We start from the raw sequence: 20,066 nt of genomic DNA on the forward strand, positions 1-20,066 counted from the left end.
GGTAGAGCCATGGGGAGGCTGGGAGGAAGACCCATGCAGAACAAAGCTGTGAGTCCCAGTAAGCCATAATAATAATAATAATAATAATAATAATAATAATAATAATAATTTTTATTATTTATACCCCACCCATCTGGCTGGGTTTCCCCAGCCGCTCTAGGCGGCTCCCAACAGAATATTAAAAACACAATAAAACATCAAACAATAAAAACTTCCCTAAACAGGGAACTGCCTCCCAATGTCTTCTAAAAGTCAGATAGTTGTCTATTTCCTTGACATCTGATGGGAAGGCATTCCACAGGGCGGGCACCACTACCAAGAAGGCTTTCTGCCTGGTTCCCTGTAACCTCGCTTCTCTCAGTAGGAGACTTTTGCAGGACCTCAGTCCTGAACGATGGGTTATGCAGGCTGAACGATGGGTTATGATTCCCAAGCACACCTGGCAAATGGGGGATCTTTCCAGTGTTGTTGTGATACTTGTAACTCCAACAGCAAGCAGGCCTTGTATCTTACCATACATGAAAGTCCTGCAGGCAAAGGTTTAGGTATTTTGGCTCAATGTGTGACCCCCCAAAGCATCCTGGCCTTCCTGTCTCCCTTCCCACCTTTGCTGGCCAGTCTTGCTGACACCCCACAGCTCCAGTCAGTGTGAGGATTCCTTCTTCTCAAGGAAAACAGGAACTCTTGGGGTTGTTTTTTTAATCATTCCGGCCAAGCCAGCTATCTCAGCAGGAACTTGTGAAACTGCCTTATATAGATTTGTCCACCTAGCTCAGTACTGTCTACACTGACAGGCAGCGACTCCCCAAGGTTTCCTGCTGGATTCAGACTCCAGTAGCCCTATCTGGAGATGCCATTGTGGCTTGGACTTGGGACTGCCTGCCTGCAAAGCAGATGCTTTGCCCCTGAGCTGCAGCCCTTTCCGCACCGAATGCTCTCCCCCAGGGAGGCCTGCCTGGTGCCAGACCTGCCCTTGTTTCAGCACCAGGCAAAGAGCTTTTTGTTTTAGAACCAAGTGATATTACATTGTTGAATCTATTATTTTATCACGGTTTGTGCGTGTGTATAAAGTTTGTAAATTGCTTTGGGGCTTTTTTAAAAGTGTGACTTACAATTTAAAGGCTAACCAGGAAAAAAAAAACTTATTTATGTATTTGATTCCATTTATGAGTTTCTTCCCATAAAATATCTTGGAGCCTTTCACATTTTAAAAAATCACTATCATCATCAACAACTTAAAAAACCATTCTATGTAGACAAACAGTTACAAATGCAGACAGACTGGGATAAAGAGCTCCACTTAAAAGGCTGGCTGAAAACTTTTAAACAATATTGTAATCAATAACTTGGGAGGAAGAATGAGAGGTGCCTGCTTCGTGGTAAGGAGCTGTCCCCACAAACAATCGGCAGAAAGACACACCAATACAAAAATATACTTGTAATGTACTAATGTAGCATTTTTAAAAGGAGGATGACCAATATTACTATTTACAGAACAACCGATTATAGATCCATTTAAAGGATAAGTCTTTTTCAACTGATTGGGGCTGAGTCCTCGGGAAAGGTTTGCTAAACTCTCATCCCTGGGGAATGTGCCCAAATAATCCTTCTTGTGCCTCAGCTGAGCAGTTGTTGTTGAGAGGCTCATCTCCAAGATGCAGGTTAGGATCTTCTTTGCATCACTGGGGTATGTTGCAACTGTAATTTCATATTTGTGGGTCTTCTTGCCGATGGTGTTAGGGACCCTTATTATCCTGTGGGGTTCAAGGAACTGTCTTCATGACCTGCTTCCTCCCTCTCTCTCTCTCACCCTAGTTTGGTGCAGGCCAACCCGGAGGTCGCCATGGATTCCATCGTCCACATGACCCAGCACATATCATCGACGCAGCGAGCCGAGATCGTGCGCATTCTCTCCACCATGGACGCGCCTGCCTCAACGTAAGCCGGCAAGGCTGGAGGGAAAAGGTGCCCTGCCATTTTGCTCCTGCCTTCATCCATGTACCTTGTCTCCCAGCAGGGGAAATGCTGGGAAAGGACTTCTTAATTATTTTCTTCTTTTTTGTGTCTTTTTTTAAAATCAGACTTGAATATCAGAGTAGTCATGCGAGACTTCAGGAATACAGGCTTCCCCCACAAATGTAACTTATGGATGTCGTACAGTAGTCCCTATTTATTTAACAAAGTGTAAACTGGATATGCGTCTCAGTCACTCTTGTGACTTCCAATGAGATCATGAAAGGTACCCTGGTACCATGAGGTCTTAAATCAAGGGTGGGGTTGGGGGTGACCACAGGGGCCTTCAGCAGAAACCCCCCACCCCAAGCTTTTCATCTTGTGTACACTTTTTGTCCATTGTGTCGGTTACTTGACTTCTCCCAACCTTCCAAATGCAAAAGATCCAGTGTTTGTCAGTCGTATTTGGCAGCGGAGTGGTAGTGCCACCCCTAAAAGGGAGGCCCGCAGCACCTCTTGCTGCTTCCGTTCTAAACTGCTTTATACTCCCATTGTCTCTCTCTCCCTGCTGGTGGTGAGGTCATCCCCACTTCATGCAGAAAGTTTAAATCATCGCCCTTTTTTTAGGTCATATTATTTCTCCCTGTGCACGATTGATTGGCCATCAGATGTTTCATTTCTGCGTTCATGCAATAAACCTAGGAAAGCCAGTCTGCAGGGCGGATAAAAAGCTCTGCAATGCTAAAATAGTCAGAAAACAGTGTTTATAAGAGGCTCCAGCCTTTGAGGGGAGAAACTTCCCTTCGTTCTATTGGACTTCGAGAAATCTGAGGGCATTTCTGTTTCATATGAAAGTTATTTTGCAAGGTGTCTGGGGCATAATCCCATCTGAAATCATTCTGCCTTTTGCAGCAGAACGAACAAGGGTCACCCCAGCTATATATCCCTCATCCATAAAGTGTAGCACAGGCTTCTGACGACATCTCCCATCATCACATGGCTGTGCTACCTGAATTGAGCGTACCTTTCCTTACTGCCTGGTTCTACCATGAAGCTTTCATGGAGAACAGAATCTTGACATTCAGTAAGGAGCAGTCAACATGGTGCTGTTCAGATGTCCCTGGCCTCCACCTCCATATCAGCCTCAGTTCTTGGGTGTGATGGAAGGTATTGTTCAGCAACATGAAATGTGGGAAGGCACTTTGTTGGCCACCCCTGAAAGTAGGGGGCATGGACTTGAAGTTGTTCCTGTACAGTAAACCCTACAGGTGCCTATCCTTGCCTTCAATTCCTTACATACTTTGCTGGCAATGTTGTCAATTTGTAAGCTAGAAGTGGCCCTTGCTTCTGTAAATCAACACTTGCGGCCTTGGTGGGTGGTGGGCTGGCTGGCTTGCGCCAGAGGACCTAACCTTGAACAGGTGGAGCAGAAAGGTAAAGCTGAGCATCTCCTGCCCCATTGGGTACAGGACACCCTTTTGTGTTGTCTCTTAAGACAGGGGGGAGGTAGGGAAAAATGCAGCCTTGCGGGGGTGGGAACTGGCCTGCAGCCAAGCACTGCCGGCTGAGCAGCACTTTCACCAAGGCGCCAATTCAGGGAGCTACACTAGTGCAATAGCAGGAATTCACCTGCACACCTGTGGCCTTGCTTTTTTGGAGGGTCAGGTTGCCCATTGGCAGCAGGGGGATGGAGCAGAATACATATGCTACGCTCAGTCAGGCTTGCCTTTCCTACAGCCACCAGCCTCTGCTGGATCAGTGCAGTGGCTCATCTGGGCCAGCATCCTGTTCTTACAGTGGCTAATGAGACGCCCCAATAGGATTTCTGAGGGCTAAAAAAGGGCAGAGAGGTGCTAGCAACTGCAGGGACCAATGACATACACACACACCCCTCACATCTTGTGTGGGTGAGGAGGAACTAAAATAAAAACATGGAGAGTGAAGGAAATCACTCTCCATTTATTCCCCCCCCCCACCTACAATCATGAGCATACCTGGCTTTCGGGAAGGCAGTTTCGGGGGCCCTGGCATGGTCCTAGAGCACTCACACCTCCTTCCTAAAGCTGGGCAAGCATTGCTTAGGCTTTGGAAAGGCGGTGGGAGGATTCTGGCACCCTCCGGAGCCCTCACCCTCCTTCCCAAAAAACAGGTAAGCACCCCTCCACTTTATGGGGAGGGGCAGTTCCTGGCCTTCTGCATTTCTGCGTATATAGATGGACCCTTGGACGCCAAGTGGCCCGCAATGCTACACCAATGTTAGGAGGAGATGCTACTCACAGGCTGGTTGATCCAGCTGTTGAGCCTTCGATGACACTTCCGGGTGGTTAGTTGGGACAATAGCCATTATTGCACCAGTTCACCAACTTGGGAAAGGGGGGGGGTGTTTCATGAAGGGGAAACACAGCATTAAATGAGTCACCCCACTACCATTCAGTAAAATAATACTTTGTGCAAAATCAGTTTTAAGAAATGCTGTGTTGTTTCCCCCTCATTACAAGGAATTAAATTAATGCACGTGTTCCAGCCAATTGCAAAAGGTGGTAGGGATCAAATTTTGTAAGGTGCGGAAATGCTAGATATGGGTTCTCTTGGAAGCCCTGTGGCATGCCTCTTTGGGCAGATGCCTGCATCCGGGGGAAGCCAGCCCCAATCCAAAAAAGCCTGCAGTCCTACTTACCTAGGAGTAAGCCTCACTGAATTCAGTATATTTCCCCCCACAAAAATCCTATCATGCCCTTCATCCCAAAAGAGCAGAGGGGGGCAATCACCAAAGCATTAAAACAATCTTTAAAAAGCTTTTAAAATAGCAAGTAATCTGAGACTTACTTCAGAGCGAGTCCCACTGAAAGGAAGAGCTGGCTACCACAACCTCAAGTCCCACTGCTTTCAGTTAAAGAAGCTTGCATACCCTGAAATGAAAGGGGGGAGATGGGCATGACCCAGTACCACATAGACACACATCCAAGAGCCAAGGTTTTTGACCGCAGTGCCCTCTGCCAAGCAGACATCCTGAGTGGGTTGCTTTGGAATTAATGCAGAGCAGGGTCCCTAAGGCAGCTACAGGGTTACTGATAAAATATTGCGGTTCAGAAAATAATGGAAAGTGTCTGAAAAGGACGGCTGCTAAGGACTTTTAGCCCTGTACTTTGAACTCTATGGAAGGAGCTGGCTCCTAACATTCCTGAAAAAAGAGACTTTCGACCTGCATTCTCATTACCTGCCTCTTGAGGATTCAATGCAGCTGGCACCGACCTGGCACCCTCCAGATGTTTTGGGCTACCATTCCCACTGGGGTGTTAATTCGAAACAACTGGGGGCATCAGGCTGGCAAACACTGGTTTAGTGTCTTCCCTTTTTAAACCGCTCCTTGTTTACGTCACTAAAGGAAACCTAAGCCTTGCCCAAACAAGGAGAGAGAACGTCAGCTGAGCGTAACTCGAGGATGTTAACTGTAGTAAGCGTGCAGCCACTTTTCTCTCTCTCTAAACGACACGTCAGAAAGGCCAAGGACTCGCCACCCAGCAAATCCCCATAACTGGTTCTGCACTGCCAGGTGAGTCCCATTCCCCTGCAGCAATCGCCCAAGGTGGAGGGGTTACCTGTACTGATGCACATGCCACAAAAAAAGAGCACCTTTGTGCTCTCTGTTCTGCAGCAACCAGCTTCAATAATCCAGTCTGGTGACGATGCCGTGGCCTTCAAGTCAGCCGCCCACCGTGTCTTGGGATCCTTGCCTTGCACTGCCTCCAAAAAGAACCGCGGAGGAAATGGGAAATCTAACCTGATGGAGGATTATCAGCAAATGTTAATAAATGCATCATGCCTGCTGCTGGCCACACAATGCTGATTGGGACCAGGGTGGGGGCAGATGAGGGAAGGTGAGAGTACATGCTCTGGGCCCCCCTTTCTGGACAGAAGAGAACATTTAAAACTGGGGTTGCCAACCTCTTGGGGCCAGCAAGCACACTGGGGATTTTGAGAAAGTGCCGTGAGCGCCAGTTACAAAATGGCTGTTGTGGGGGTGTGGCCTAACACAAAACGGATTATTCACTTTCAATGGGTAGCATATGAGGTACTGGCAGGCCACTGGTGTCGTGGTGGGGAGCCTTGATTTAAAAAGTCTGTAGCAGTGGAGGGGACAAGTGGAGAGAGAGAGCCCAGTTGAACCATCCAACAGAAGTATTAATTGATGTATGTCTTGGGACAACTTGTGGTGCTGATGTTTATTTCACTTACCTCAAGTTTCTTTTAATAAAAAAATTTCCAACCATCAGATTGCATTGCGCTGTGAACTCCTTGACGCGGATTCCGTGTTTTCAGAGTGCAGCAGTTTCTGTCACAAAGCAGAAGCAAGAAATCGGGAATGCGTTAACTTCAGACTCTCATGCAACCTTTAACACTTGAGGCTCCCCCTCCAAGAAATCCGTCTCAGCATTTATGCCTCCTTCAGGAAAGATTACAGCCAGAGGTGGATCTACAGTGGTACCTTGGCTCTCAAACGCCTTGGTACTCAAACAACTTGGAACCCAAACACTGCAAACCCGGAAGTAAGTGTTCCGGTTTGCAAACATTTTTCGGAAGCTGAACGTGCTCCGTTTTGAGTGTTACACTGAGGTCTGTCTGTTTTTGCTATTTATTTTGCGTTTTTGTTTTTGCGGCTCTTTTTTGTTTTGTTTTTGTGACTGTGTGGAACCCAGTTCAGCTACTGATTGATTGTGTGACTGCAGTACATTGTTTATTGCTTTAATCTTATGGATCAATGGTCTCGTTAGGTAGTAAAATTCATGTTAAATTGCTGTTTTAGGGGTTGTTTTTAAAAGTCTGGAACGGATTAATCCATTTTGCATTACTTCCTATGGGAAAGCGTGCCTTGGTTTTGGAACACTTTGGTTTTGGAACCGACTTCTGGAACCAAGGTACCACTGAAGTATGAAACTAATGAAGCTAAACTAATGAAGCTTAAGCTTCTGGGTCCCTAATTCTAGAGGAACTCCAGAAGCAACTTAACATTTTGGGTGTAGTAGGCCTAATTTAAGTGGCACTGAATTGAGTATGGATATTTCAACAATCTAAAAGTTTGAGAGTCAGTAGCACAGATGTTGTAAAGGTGTGGTGATCTGTCATGGAACAACCCCACTGAAGAAGATAACAGTGCTTACCCAGACCTCGTTACCAGTTGTGAACCCCCACCCCCAAATGTAGGTCTGCCACCGATCGCAACTACTTACAGTCAAGCACTCCATCGTTCCAGGAAGAATGGAAATGTACTCAATGGTGCACTATGATTGCCAATACTGAGGTCTCTGGGAACCCAAACTTTTCATTTACTCCAGGGTAAGTGTTTCCCCTCCAGATGTTGTCAAGACTCCAACGCCCGACAGCCCCAGCCATCAGAGCTGATGGGGAGTTGGGAGCCCAGCTGCAGATTTACAAAAAAGGAAATGGCAAGTTCTTAGTCCATGCTGTCACAGATAAAACACTTAGGGGAAACTATTGGTAAGAACAGACACAGATTTTGGATCCCAGGCAGTAAGGACCTCTTGCAAGAAGAGCCCGACTGGATCACGGAGGCTAATCTAATCTGGCATTCTGTTCACAGACCGGCCAGCTAGATGCCTCTGGGGAGCCCATAAACAGCCCCCCTCTCGTTCACAAGTGACCCCACCAAACAACTGGTATTCAGAGGTGCACTGCCACCAGATACGGTGGTTATCATGGACTAGTATCCACAGGCAGCCTTATCCTCTGTGAATTTGTCTAATACCTTTTTAAAAGCCATCCAGGATTGCAGCGATAGTTGAACAGGTTCCCGTAAGGAAATCAAGCCCCTGCCCTTTAGAAATCTAGTCAGTCCGGGGTTATGCCAGAGCCCTTCACTTTGACATTCTAGTTTGCTATAGTTTTGTTTTTAAGAAAAGCTTATAAAAATGCTTTTCTCTTAGAAATCGCAAAGCAGTTCATAATATACATAAAAGCTATTAAGACCAATAAAACAACTATTAAAACGTGCAGAGAGTGACATCTTGTTTTTAACAACCCTGTTTTGCTGCTTCTTGCAGACTAAAGTCATTGTGTGTGAGACGCTCACGTGTAGCTTTATTTATTTGTTTTACCTGCCCAACCTACACAAAATATGAAGTTCTGTATGCACTAACTTTCGGCTTTCTTTTTTTAAATTTAGCTTTGTGCTCAAAGGACTGGGGGCATTAAATGCAGAATGTACGTAAAAGTCGCAATATCCTATACTGTGTACTCCCCACGGTCACAGATGTGTTGGATCAAACAAAACTCACCTCTTAACATTCAGGGAAAGGGGGTGACGGTGGCAGAATTTCATCCATTAAAACGGTTTTACAAATGCCCCCTCCTTCTCTCTCTCTCTCTCACACACAGACATTTCTCCCCCACTGTTACTCAACTGAATTTAATTGCAGGTATAGCTAATGGAGCAGCTTCTCCCCTACTAGGCATACAAAAAGGGGTCCGTTTACTCCAAAACAGGCCCCTGTGAGATGTGTATTTTGAAACCCTACACATAATTTTAGATGAAATGGTTTTAAATCCAATCAAATTAGCACAACAGATTCAATTCTGTGTGTTTGCTCTCACAGAACCAATATAAGATTTGGAGAGGAAGAATAGGTACGTACATAACAGATATAGAGATATATGTATCTGTGTGTATCGTGTGTGCTTAAATACATTAATCGACTTAACAAACTTAATAAAAGGGTGGAGAGAGAGAGTACCCCTACTGAACCCTGGAAATGCATATTTAAACACTTTAGCCTTTAAAAAAAAAAAATCTACATATTAAAAATGCCCGGAAGGGTTACCTCCAAAGCGGCAAAAGCTTTCAAAAGCTGGCAGATCAAAGTGCTATCATCTTTTAATTTAAACCTTTTGTTGCTTCAACGGTCTTAAGAGGGATGAAGAGAGAAAAGATCAAAATAAAAACTGAAACAAAAAACTGATGGCTTTGTAGCCACATTCCCCCCCCCCATTCCGTTCTCCTCCCATATTTCTCCCCCCTCCCTGCCCGCCCCCACAAACCTCCTTGTTCGAGTCCCTTCTCTCAATTTAGGCCGCAAAACAGGTCAGCTCCATTACTGAACAGCCTTCCCACAAATATTTAAAACAAATTGAATTGCACACCCAATACCCTTCACAATTACGGCAGCCACAATAACTAAATTAGCAATTCAACAAAATAATTGGAAATGCGATTCTCGCTATTCCGCCGCTTCCCCCCGGGCTTTTGCTGATCTGGGGGAGGGGGGGGGGACTCCGCTTTACTAATTCAGAAGCTAATTAGAGCCACACTTGTAAATGAAGTTGTTTGTCTGAAAGTTGAAATTCTGTGTGGTTTTATTTTCGGGAGGGGGGAGGGACAGCGAGGGCGTATCATTTCTGCTACACTCACCTCCTGTTTTTTGTTTGTGTTTTTTTTTCTAAAAAAATAAATCAGGGCCGGGTTATCTGTTGTTGTCCTTTTTTTAAAAAAAGCTAATTAACAGAGGTATCACATATGGCTGAAGAATTTAGATTCTGTTGGGAAATTCGGGATAGCTGTTAATTGATGGCATTAAGGAGAAATATTTGCAGGAAAGCCTGTTCTGTGGTTACCCTTTTCTCGCAAATGCAGTTTAGCCTCCCGCTCTGCGTTCAGCCAAGACCTCCGGCACCAAGAAAAGGTGTGTCCTTGGGAGTTTCCGTCACTGGGATTTGATTCTCCTACAGGCAGGCAAAGTGGACAGATCCTCTGGGAGTGATGAATCACTCTTTGGGAAGGGCCAGTGGCGTAGCGTGGGGGGTGCAGGGGGGCCGGCCGCAACATCTGGGGGGGCGTGCGCTCGCACTCGCAGCTCTCTGCCCCCTGCTAAAATCCACGGGTTAGGGGGTGCAAATTACTTGCCTTGACCCGGGTGCTGACAACCCACTCTACGCCACTGGGAAGGGCCACAGCTCAGTGGCAGAGAATCTGCCTTGCCCACAAAAGGTCCCAAATTCAATCCCTGGCATCTCCAGCTAGGACTGGGATTTATTTATTTTTTTTCTGAAATCCTGGACAGCCGCTGTCACTCAGTGTGGGCTCTAGGGAGCTGGGTGGAATTGGACTCCGCCCCAGCCAGCAGGGCCAATGGCCAAGCACGATAGGGAGCTGCTGAGAGCCTGTCAACACCCATAGGACACCAGATTCTCCACCGCCATTTTAATAGCAAGCTTATGCTGCTGGAAAGGAGGGACAGATTTGTGTGTTTCGTGTTAAAAAACAACACCCTTTGCTTAAGGTGACATGTTGTTGTTGTTGTTGTTGTTGTTGTTGTTGTTGTTTGTACCCTGTCCATCTGGCTGGGTTTCCCCAGCCATTCTGGGCAGCTTCCAACAAAGATTAAAAATACATTTAAATGTCACACATTAAGAACTTCCCTGAACAGGGCTGCCTTCCGATGTCTTCTAAATGTCAGGTAGTTGTTTATCTCTTTGACATCTGAAGGGAGGGTGCTCCACAGGGCGGGTGCCGCTACCAAGAAGGCCCTCTGCCTGGTTCCCTGTAGCTTTGCTTCTCGCAATGAGGGAACCGCCAGAAGGCCCTCAGTGCTGGACCTCAGTGTCTGGGCAGAACGATGGGGGTGGAGACGCTTCTTCAGGTATACTGGGCCAAGGCCGTCTAGGGCTTTAAAGGTCAGCACCAACACTTTGAATTGTGCTCGGAAAAGAAAGCGCCTTTTTGAAACTGTGAAGCATTTATTAAGTACACACAAGTATTGTGCCCACATAGGACTGCATCTTATTTTTCTCTCTCTCCTGCACACAAGATGGAGAGAAATTAAGGAAAGGAAAGGACCCCTGGACGGTTAAGTCCAGTCAAAGGCTACTATGGGGAGCAGCACTCATCTTGCTGAGGGAGCTGGCGCTCGTTCACAGTTTTCCCGGTCATGTGGCCAGAATGACTAAATCCCTTCTGGCACAATGGAACACCATGGAAATGCCGTTTACCGTCCCGCTGCAGTGGTACCTATTTATCTACTTGCACTGGTGTGCTTTCGAACTAGGTTGGCAGGAGCAGGGACCGAGCAACAGGAGCTCACCCTGTTGTGGGGATTCGAACCGCTGACCTTCTGATCGGCAAAGCCCAACAGGCTCAGTGATTTGGACCACAGCGCCAGAAATTAGCCACAGTCAGACAGCAAGACCTGCCATTGGAAGCAGAGCTGGTTAACTTCTGGGGCTGCCAAACCAGACACTTTGGAGAGGGGGCTGGCGACAGGATCCAGCGCTGGGAGTTACATGAGCAAGCTCAGATCTCTGCTGTCTGTCCTGGAAACAGACCATTCCTGCCCCCCTACCGGTGGAGAGGACAAGAGAACCAACCTCAGTGGATGAAACCAGGTTGAGTCCCAGCTGAAGCCTCCTTGCCTGCGTTCCCCAGGTGTCGCACCACCCAGGTAAGGGGGGAAAGATTGAAAGCCTGCCAGGACGCTGATAAGTAAAGATTCAAGGGTACCATTGGCAAGACTTTGAATTTCTCTTCTCCTGACCGCCCTACCTTCCGCTTATCTCTTCGAACAATACGAAACAAGCATTTTCAGCATTTTAAGAGCTTCCATGCTTGCCTTTTAATATGCCTGCAAAGAAACTCAGAAGCATCAGGAGGTAACTTTAAGACACTTGTGTCAAACAGAGAAGCAGGCATCACACACACACACAACCTCAGCAAACCACAGCAAGGAAAACCCTATGCCAAGAAGAGGTGCCAAACTAGCAAATTCCCTATTCTCAGCCACAATAGCAGCAAGGATTTATAAATAATACTTTTACTTGGGAGAGAGGGCTCCAAGCACAAAACAAGGATTCTTTCTGTAATCCTCTCAAGAACGCCCATGCTGCAGGCTGAGGGACTGAGGCTGGCAGGCGGCTGCTTGCCTAAAGTCTAGGAAACAAACATGGAAGAATGTTAACGCACCAAAAAATGAGAGAGGAAAAGTATTTCCCTTCCCCAACTTCTGATATTTGCCTATGGGTGCCTAATGAGTTCAGGGCCAGATGAAATTTGGACTGAAAATCCCTTGGCCCAAATTGGGAGGATCTGTTCTATAATAGGACTGGTTCCCCACCAGCTTCCATTTCAATCTTAAAGCTGCAAATGTGGACTTTGTGCTGTCAGGGTGGGGCGGGGCATTTCCACAGGGCTAGATCCCACCTCTCTCAGGACCCATGAGCTGGATGGAATCAGGAGCTTCAAAGGTGCCTTCTCTTCCATGCTGACACTGTGTCCATTGTTCATTGATGGGCGATGCTAACAACGAAGGTCCATATAGTTAAAGCTATGGTTTTCCCAGTAGTGATGTATGGAAGTGAGAGCTGGACCATAAAGAAGGCTGATCGCCGAAGAGTTGATGCTTTTGAATTATGGTTCTGGAAGAGACTCTTGAGAGTCCCATGGACTGCAAGAAGATCAAACCTCTCCATTCTGAAGGAAATCAGCCCTGAGTGCTCAGTGGAAGGACGGATCCTGAAGCTGAGGCTCCAAGACTTTGGCCACCTCATGAGAAGAGAAGACTCCCTGGAAAAGACCCTGATGTTGGGAAAGATGGAGGGCACAAGGAGAAGGGGACGACAGAGGACGAGATGGTTGGACAGTGTTCTCGAAGCTACCAGCATGAGATTGACCAAACTGTGGGAGGCAGTGGAAGACAGGAGTGCCTGGCGTGCTCTGGTCCATGGGGTCACGAAGAGTCGGACACGACTAAACAACAACAACAACTGTAGAGCTCAAAGGGACCACGATGGTCATCTGGTCCAACCCCCCTGCAATGCAGGAAACTTCTGTCCAACGTGGGGCTCAATTGCAGCTCAATACTGTCCTCACTGACTGGCAGCAGCTCTCCAGGGTTTTCAGAAAGCCTTGCTTGGAGATGTCAGGGACTGAACTCGGAATCACTGAGCTACGGCCTTTGCTTATTCTGTTAAAAGCTAGAAATCTTCCCCCTGCCCCCACATTTTTGAAGTTCCCCACTTCTAAGCTATTTTGTGTTTTTTGTGTGCTGTGAATCGCCCTGAGATCTATGAGTCTAGGGCGGTATACAGTGGTACCTCAGGTTAAGAACTTAATTCGTTCTGGAGGTCCATTCTTAACCTGAAACTGTTCTTAACCTGAAGCACCACTTTAGCTAATGGGGTCTCCCGCTGCCGCCGCTGCACAATTTCTGTTCTCATCCTGAAGCAAAGTTCTTAACCCGAGGTAATATTTCTGGGTTAGCAGAGTCTGTTACCTGAAACATCTGTAACCTGAAGCATCTGTACCACTGTACACATTTAATTAATTAATTAATTAATTATCTCATCTGATAAGTTTCACACATGTGGAGAGGCCCCACTCTCATCTCTCAACACCCTTTATCATTCAATGGCTCACAACTGAACAGGGGGAAAACAAAAACCTTTGTGCTTCAGAGATGCCTGATGATAGCAGCGCTTGCCTTGAGCCTTTATTGTTTTATTCTTTTGTAAACCACTTTGAAGCTTTTTTTTTACAATCAAGTGGCCTGTGGTTTCTATGAAAGAAAGAAGGAAAATAAATAAATAAATAAATAAATAAATCAGCCAGCCAGCCAGCCAGCCAGCCAGCCCCATAGTTTCCTTAAGAGGAAAAAGCTAAGAGAGGGGACAGAGGAACAAAATGAAAGCAACAACTTTAAAACAAAGATTATTCTTTTTTTAAAAAACAAACACAAATGGTAAATCACTTCAGCCATTTCCAAAGGATCAAAAAACACCCATATATGGCAGACTGGAGATCTGAGGCCGTGAGGCGGCTGTTTGGTTAAGGCTAAGGAAACAAACCTACAAGAGTGCTCACATGGCACCATACTGACATCAAGGCCAGGGCCAGGCAAGTCTTCCTGGGAAGCAGCATTCCACAGTTGGGGTGCCACCACAAAGCAGGCCCTGCCTGGGGTTACCACCCTCTCGCTGCACCTCAAACGGCACCCTTTTCATGGGGGGTGGGAGTGGGGTGCTGGGGACTGACCCTAGGCCCTTCTGGGTGCAAAAGCACCTCCTCTGTCGCTGAGCCCTCCAGTTTTAACGCAGAGTGGTGGCCTTGCTTATTAAACGGGTTGTTATCTCATCTGTCCTTCAATATCTCCAAAAGGCACCTAAGCAAAGATGGCGATAATATGCAAATGTCTTTAAATTTAAATTGATTCATTAAAATCAATGCACTGGTTAAAAAGAAGGGCAATTAATCAGCTAAAATTCTTTAATTGGTTGACAGCTCTACTTCATTATCCACTGTGTATAACCAGTGATTATAGATATAGATTGTGTGTCTGTGTGTGATATTGCTGAAAACACACACACACAACGCTGCCAAAACACAGAAAAATCCCAAGTCTTTCTCTCTCTCTCTCTCTCTCTCTCTCTCTCTCTCTCTCTCACACACACACACACACACACACACACACACACACATTCAAAACCAGTACAGTACTGAGTATTTGTGTGTTTTAATATCCATTTCAAACATCAGATATTTCTCATTGGCAAATATATATAGAGAGAGAGATGATGGTGGTGGTGGTGATGATGATGATGCATTAGAGATAAATTAATCTAGAGGAAGGGTCCCTGCGGTCATCTAGTCTGACCCCTGGCTCCATGCTGGGTTCACAATGCAAGATGCAACTAACACGTCCCTTGCCCCCCTCTCTCTGCCAATCTATAAGCAGTGATGTAACCCTGAGAGATGGATTCAGCAGAAGACCCGTTGCTTAACCAATTAGCAAACACAGGCTCATAGGAGACTGCCTGAAACTAAGTCAAACCCACTGGCCCATCTAGCTCAGTACTGTCAACACTGACTGGCAACAGCTCTCCCAATGTTTGAGACTGGAGTCTCTCCCAGCCCTAACCTGGTGATGCTGGCGATTGAATCTGGGACCTTCTGCACGCAAAGCAGATGCTGTAGGCATGGAGCTACAGTTCAACCCATTGCAGAATCATGGAATTGTATGAGTTTGAAGGGACCCAGAGGCACATCCAGCTCAACCCCTGCAATGCAGGGGACTCAACTAAAGCATCTGTGATAAATGGTCATCGACCCGCTGCTTGAAAACCTGCAAGGAAGGAGAAACCACCACCTCCCAAGGGAGACTGCTCCATTGTTGAACAGCTCTTATGGTCAGAAAGTTATTCCTGATGTTTAGCCGGAATCTCCTTTCTTGTAGCTTGAAGCCACTGGTTCGAGTCCTACTCTATGAAGCTTGAGAAAAGAAGTTTGCTCCATCTTCCATGTGACAGCCCTTTATATATGTGAAGACTGGTATCTCAGTCTCTTCTTTTCCAGGCTAAACATACCTGTTACGTCGGAGATGTCGTTGGGCTGGGCTTCCAACAGCCCCAGTTGGGGGTCAAGGATGACTGGAGTTGTAGCCTGGCAACATCTTGCAGGCCACAGACTTCCCAGCCCTGAGTTCAGTTCTTACAAGAGAAAAGAGAGGAATATGGGTGTGACACAGTCCACGTTGAAATCAACAGGCTTGGGGGTTATTTTGTTTATTCAATTTACATGCCGCCCTTCATTGTTTGCAAGATGGTGCAGGGAAGAGATTCCAAAAGCCTTCACTTGAAAACATGGTCCTACTCCTGAGGTCTGCCTGACTTGGCAGAAGAAAAGATGTGAGGCTGGGAGACAGTATTAAAAGAGGTGGCCTTAAAAACCGGGTGTTTTGTAAACAATAGGAAGAGTTAAGGAGGAATTGTGTCTCGAAGTAAATTCGATAAATAAAACCATTCATCGGCCCCAACTACTGGAACTTTGGGAAATGGACACTGACATGTCTCCCTGGGTTCTAGGAAGCTGTTGTTATTTCCTAAAACCCAGGGAGACAGGATGATGTGGTTGATATGCCTCCCATCTGGTTGCGTTGCCCCAGTCACACTGGGCAGCTTCCAACAAATTAAAAACATTAAGCCCAGTAAAACATCCAACATTAAAAACTGCCCATATACTTATTCAGAAAGCTGGTCTACTTTTCTCAGGTGCTGTCTACACTGACTGGCAGCAGATTTCAGATGGGGACAATTCCCAGTCTTACCTGGTGATGGAACCTGGGACCTTCTGCATGCAAAGTGCTCAACGACTGATCTTTGGTGCTTTTCCTGCCATTACTCGACACCATTTTGCATCATGTGCTTCTCTCTTCTCCTCGTCCAACAGTACCCATCTAAAGTCTCGCGTCCAACCCCAAAACAGCTGGCTGCAACCTAATTTCACACCCCAGTTCTTAGCTTTACCACTTATAGTTTTAGCAAAAGGATAGACCATGACTCTCAAAAACTTTCCCCATGGTTGGGGGGGGGGCATGCAACTAAATTCAAGAATAGAAATATGACAAACTCTGAAGGGGTCCACAGAATTGTTGTTGTTGTTGTTTTAAAATAAGTTTATGCCAGGCAAATTTTGACTCTTCGGAAAGCTGGAGAAAATGGGAAGCAGTGGGGGGGGGGGAAGCGGGCAAAAATCAATGTCCTTCTCTAAGATCTACAGCTCTGGCTTTGCTGCAAATGCACATAAAGATTTATTCATCCATGCTACATACATTTTCTAAGACAAAAGTCAATACTCACCTTGACACAGATACTTTCTGCACCCTAGAGGGGGCGGGGTGGGAAAAAATCTTCGATTTTCTGATGGGGATAACTGTCCTCGTTCCGCCACTTGGAGAGCCCACGTTAAGATAGAATTCACACTGCCATTTCATTTCCTGAAAGTAGCTTTTTGCAACAAGCGCACACAATTTTTAATTTTTTTTTAAATTTAGGATTACCATCTGGGGCAGAGGGTATCTCTGTAGGAGCAAAATCCAGCTCTGTCAATATACCACCTTTCTTCACATTAAAAAACAAACAAAAACTAGCAAAGTTTCTAGTCCATATGCCTGGAAAAAAGGAAGAAAAAAAGGGGGTGTTCTGTTTTAGCTCAAGTCACAACTGGAATTACAGAAAATAACTGAGCTTCACTGCATCGGAGTGGCCACACAGCAGAAATGGAGGGGGGAGTTCTATTTTTTTTTTTTTAAAGAATGGTGGCACCGTCAGGTGGGGGCAGACACCCAGAGCCCCACACAGCAGAATGAGCAGGAGGGGGCCCAGAATCCAGAAGGGCTGGCTTACTATGGTTTGAAGTGAAGTGATTAAGTCTAAAATTGCCTGAGTGCACCACTGTCCCAAAGGCTCAAGGCAGACAGAAACATTTAAAGCTGCAAAACATACAACAGAACCCACAATTTTAAAATACCAACCTGTCCCAAGTTCTGCTTGGACTCCAAAAACAAACCTGCCGCCTCACAAAAATTGCTAAGGAAGCAGCAAAGGCCCCTTTCTAAACAACAAGTGGGAGAGTGGACACCTTCGTACCCTCTTGCCTTTTCTGAATCTTGTCAAAGCATCATTTTCACACAGGCATGACCAAAGGTACAAGGCAGGCAACACAACTTCTCAAATCTCTATCAAAAGGATAATTAATTGTTTCAGTCTTTAGCAGCTAGAAAGAAAATCAAAGGGTCTTTCAACTGGCCAGCAGCTTCATTTTCAAGCTTCCCCCTTCCTGCCTTTTTTTTAATACAATGAAGAGGACTAGAAACCCTTCCCTCCCTTTTAAACGAGAACCTCCTCCTTTATTCACTGTGGCTCTAACGGAATCCCTCAAGCTTCAGGGATGTGGACGAGGATCAGGAAGGGGGAGATTGGAACTAGCTGGTACATGGATAGGCAAACTAAGGCCCGGGGGCCAGATCCAGCCCAATCACCTTCTAAATCCGGCCCGCAGACGGTCCGGGAATCAGCGTGTTTTTACATGAGTAGAATGTGTGCTTTTATTTAAAATGTATCTCTGGGTTATTTGTGGGGCATAGGAATTCGTTCATTCCCCCCCCCCAAAAAAATAGTCCGGCCCCCCACAAGGTCTGAGGGACAGTGGACCACCCCCCTGCTGAAAAAAATTGCTGACCCCTGAGCTGGTAGATATAAGTTCTATCCAATTAGATTTCAGCTACTCCTCAATAAACACAAGGTGATGTCATCACACTGTTGTTGAAATTGGTGTTCTGGTAGTTTTTAGCCATGTCTTACCTGTCTTCATTTTAGGCTTAAAAAACAAAACAAAAATCAAATAAACAATACAGAAGTACCATAATACTGTCAGCTGCCATCAACACTGTTTGGTGGGAAGGAGGAGTATACTGCCTTGAGAACTTTGGCGGAGAAATGTTTAAAAAGAAAATACATTCAGCAGCTAAAATGAACTGTGAACAGAACTGAGCCCCACTACATTTCAGGGTGCGCTGGACCTCTAAGGCTCTGGTTGAGAGCCCCCACTTGAAGAAAAAGCCAGCACTGGTTCCTTCATTGCTGGCGTTTAAGAGAGCCAGAGCAGCTCTGCTGGATCAAAGGCCCATCTACTCTGACATCCTCTTCTCAGCGGTCAAACAAGGAGCTTGGAAGCAGGACATGAACTGGCATTCGGAGGCAGAACATAGCCATCGTGGGGAGAAATGGATAGCCTTTATCCTTCATGAAATTGTCCAAGACCTCTAAGCTCACAGCCATGACAACTTCTTGTGGGAGGGAGTTTCACAGGTGTGCCTATGTGCTGCGTTAAGGACTTCCTTTGGTCTGGACTGACTCTTCCAACACTCCACTCCACTGGATGCCCCCGAGTGCTAATATTCTACAAGAGGGAGAAAAATCCAACCAAATCCCCATTTATTTTGTCTTCTCTTAAACTGTTTTGTCCCCCCCCCCTTAAATTGTTCAAATAAATGTTGAGTGTTGCTGACGGACTGCGAAAGGCTTTAAACGGCTTGTGATAAAATGACTACATTACATTAGAACGGGACAACATAGTGCTATTCTTTATTTTTTACTGACTTTATGGATAAAGTTTTAATATTTATTGTATGCGCTTAGAGGTTTCCTTGCAATCAAGCGGCATATATATACCTTTTGTTAAACAAAATAAACAAATAGTTGCTTTGTCTTTTGTACGTGGGGAGGGGGCGGTTTCACCCTTTAAAGAAAAAAGGCAGCCTAGAAACATTTTGAATAAATAAATGAGGTGGCCAGCTCTGTAAAGCTGTTTTATTCAGTTTTAAGGATGGGGGGGGGGGCGGTTGCAGAGGAGACACCTCAGGCAATCAATACAGGTAACATACATATGCACATGATACTTATGCAAGATAATCTCCATTGGAGATTGATCACAGCAGGCTAATAAATCCACTTTATAGGGATTTAATTTCCAGCTTTTTGACCTTCTGAATAAAAACAAGTGAATCATCTTCTCTCTGTAGAGGTTAGTCCTGGTGTAAATCTAACAAAGAGCATCTCTCAACTGGGGGAGGGGCAGAAGAGGCAATCCACAAATCCCCCATCAGCAAAAATACTTTAGGGGAGTACTCTAAAGGTAAAGGGACCCCTGACCATTAGGTCCAGTTGTGGATGACTCTGGGGTTGCGGCGCTCATCTTGCTTTATTGGCCGAGGGAGCCGGCATACAGCTTCCGGGTCATGTGGCCAGCATGACTAAGCCACTTCTGGCGAACCAGAGCAGCGCACGGAAACACCGTTTACCTTCCCGCCGGAGTGGTACCTATTTATCTACTTGCACTTTGACGTGCTTTCGAATGGCTAGGTTGGCAGGAGCAGGGACCGAGCAATGGGAGCTCACCCCATCACGGGGATTCGAACTGCCGACTTTCTGATTGGCAAGCCCTAGGCTCTGTGGTTTAACCCACAGTGCCACCCGCGTCCTTTACTTTAGGGAAGAACAAATCACCCATCGCATTCTATTAGCTGCTTTCCACTTTTGGTCTCCTTGGAAGCCACCACTCAGATGATGAGCTACACATATTTAAGAACAGACCTCCCGAGAGTTTAGGACAGCCTAATTCCCAATCTGGTTGCCCTCCAGAAGTTTTGGACTACGATTCCCATCAGCCCCAGTTGCTCTGGCAAGGAAAGGCAAGGCAAGGCAAGGCAAGGCAAGGCAAGGCAAGGCAAGGCAAGGCAAGGCAAGGCAAGGCAAGGCAAGGCAAGGCAAGGCAAGGC

General features: G+C 46.2%; 2 protein-coding genes and 1 long non-coding RNA gene across 11 annotated transcripts in view; 1 reads left to right on the top strand and 2 right to left on the bottom strand.

Annotated features, from left to right (window-relative positions):
* The window catches only part of ACACA (acetyl-CoA carboxylase alpha), a 187,110-nt gene extending 180,884 nt beyond the window's left edge, over window positions 1-6,226 (top strand). For all 9 annotated transcript variants that reach the window (XM_083714255.1, XM_083714256.1, XM_083714258.1 and 6 more), the window contains one exon: window positions 1,816-6,226. In XM_083714255.1, the coding sequence (XP_083570381.1) occupies window positions 1,816-1,942 (127 nt within the window). In that variant the 3' untranslated portion in view covers window positions 1,943-6,226. The remainder of the gene's footprint in view (window positions 1-1,815) is intronic.
* Window positions 6,192-17,967, bottom strand: LOC310832727. The gene is made up of 5 exons (XR_014558375.1): window positions 17,377-17,967; window positions 16,588-16,898; window positions 15,316-15,426; window positions 11,776-11,887; window positions 6,192-6,286 (listed from the first exon to the last, which is right to left on the bottom strand). It is a non-coding gene; the product is annotated as an uncharacterized lncRNA (long non-coding RNA).
* A 1,089-nt stretch (window positions 17,968-19,056) lies between these two features.
* AATF (apoptosis antagonizing transcription factor) overlaps window positions 19,057-20,066 on the bottom strand; it is a 62,550-nt gene continuing 61,540 nt past the window's right edge. Inside the window, exon 13 of the mRNA XM_083714555.1 lies at window positions 19,057-19,966. The gene's annotated coding sequence lies outside the window, so the exon portion shown is untranslated. The remainder of the gene's footprint in view (window positions 19,967-20,066) is intronic.

This window comes from Podarcis gaigeae (assembly GCF_964106915.1).
Source record: "Podarcis gaigeae genome assembly, chromosome: 15".
In the NCBI taxonomy this organism is placed as follows: domain Eukaryota; kingdom Metazoa; phylum Chordata; class Lepidosauria; order Squamata; family Lacertidae; genus Podarcis; species Podarcis gaigeae.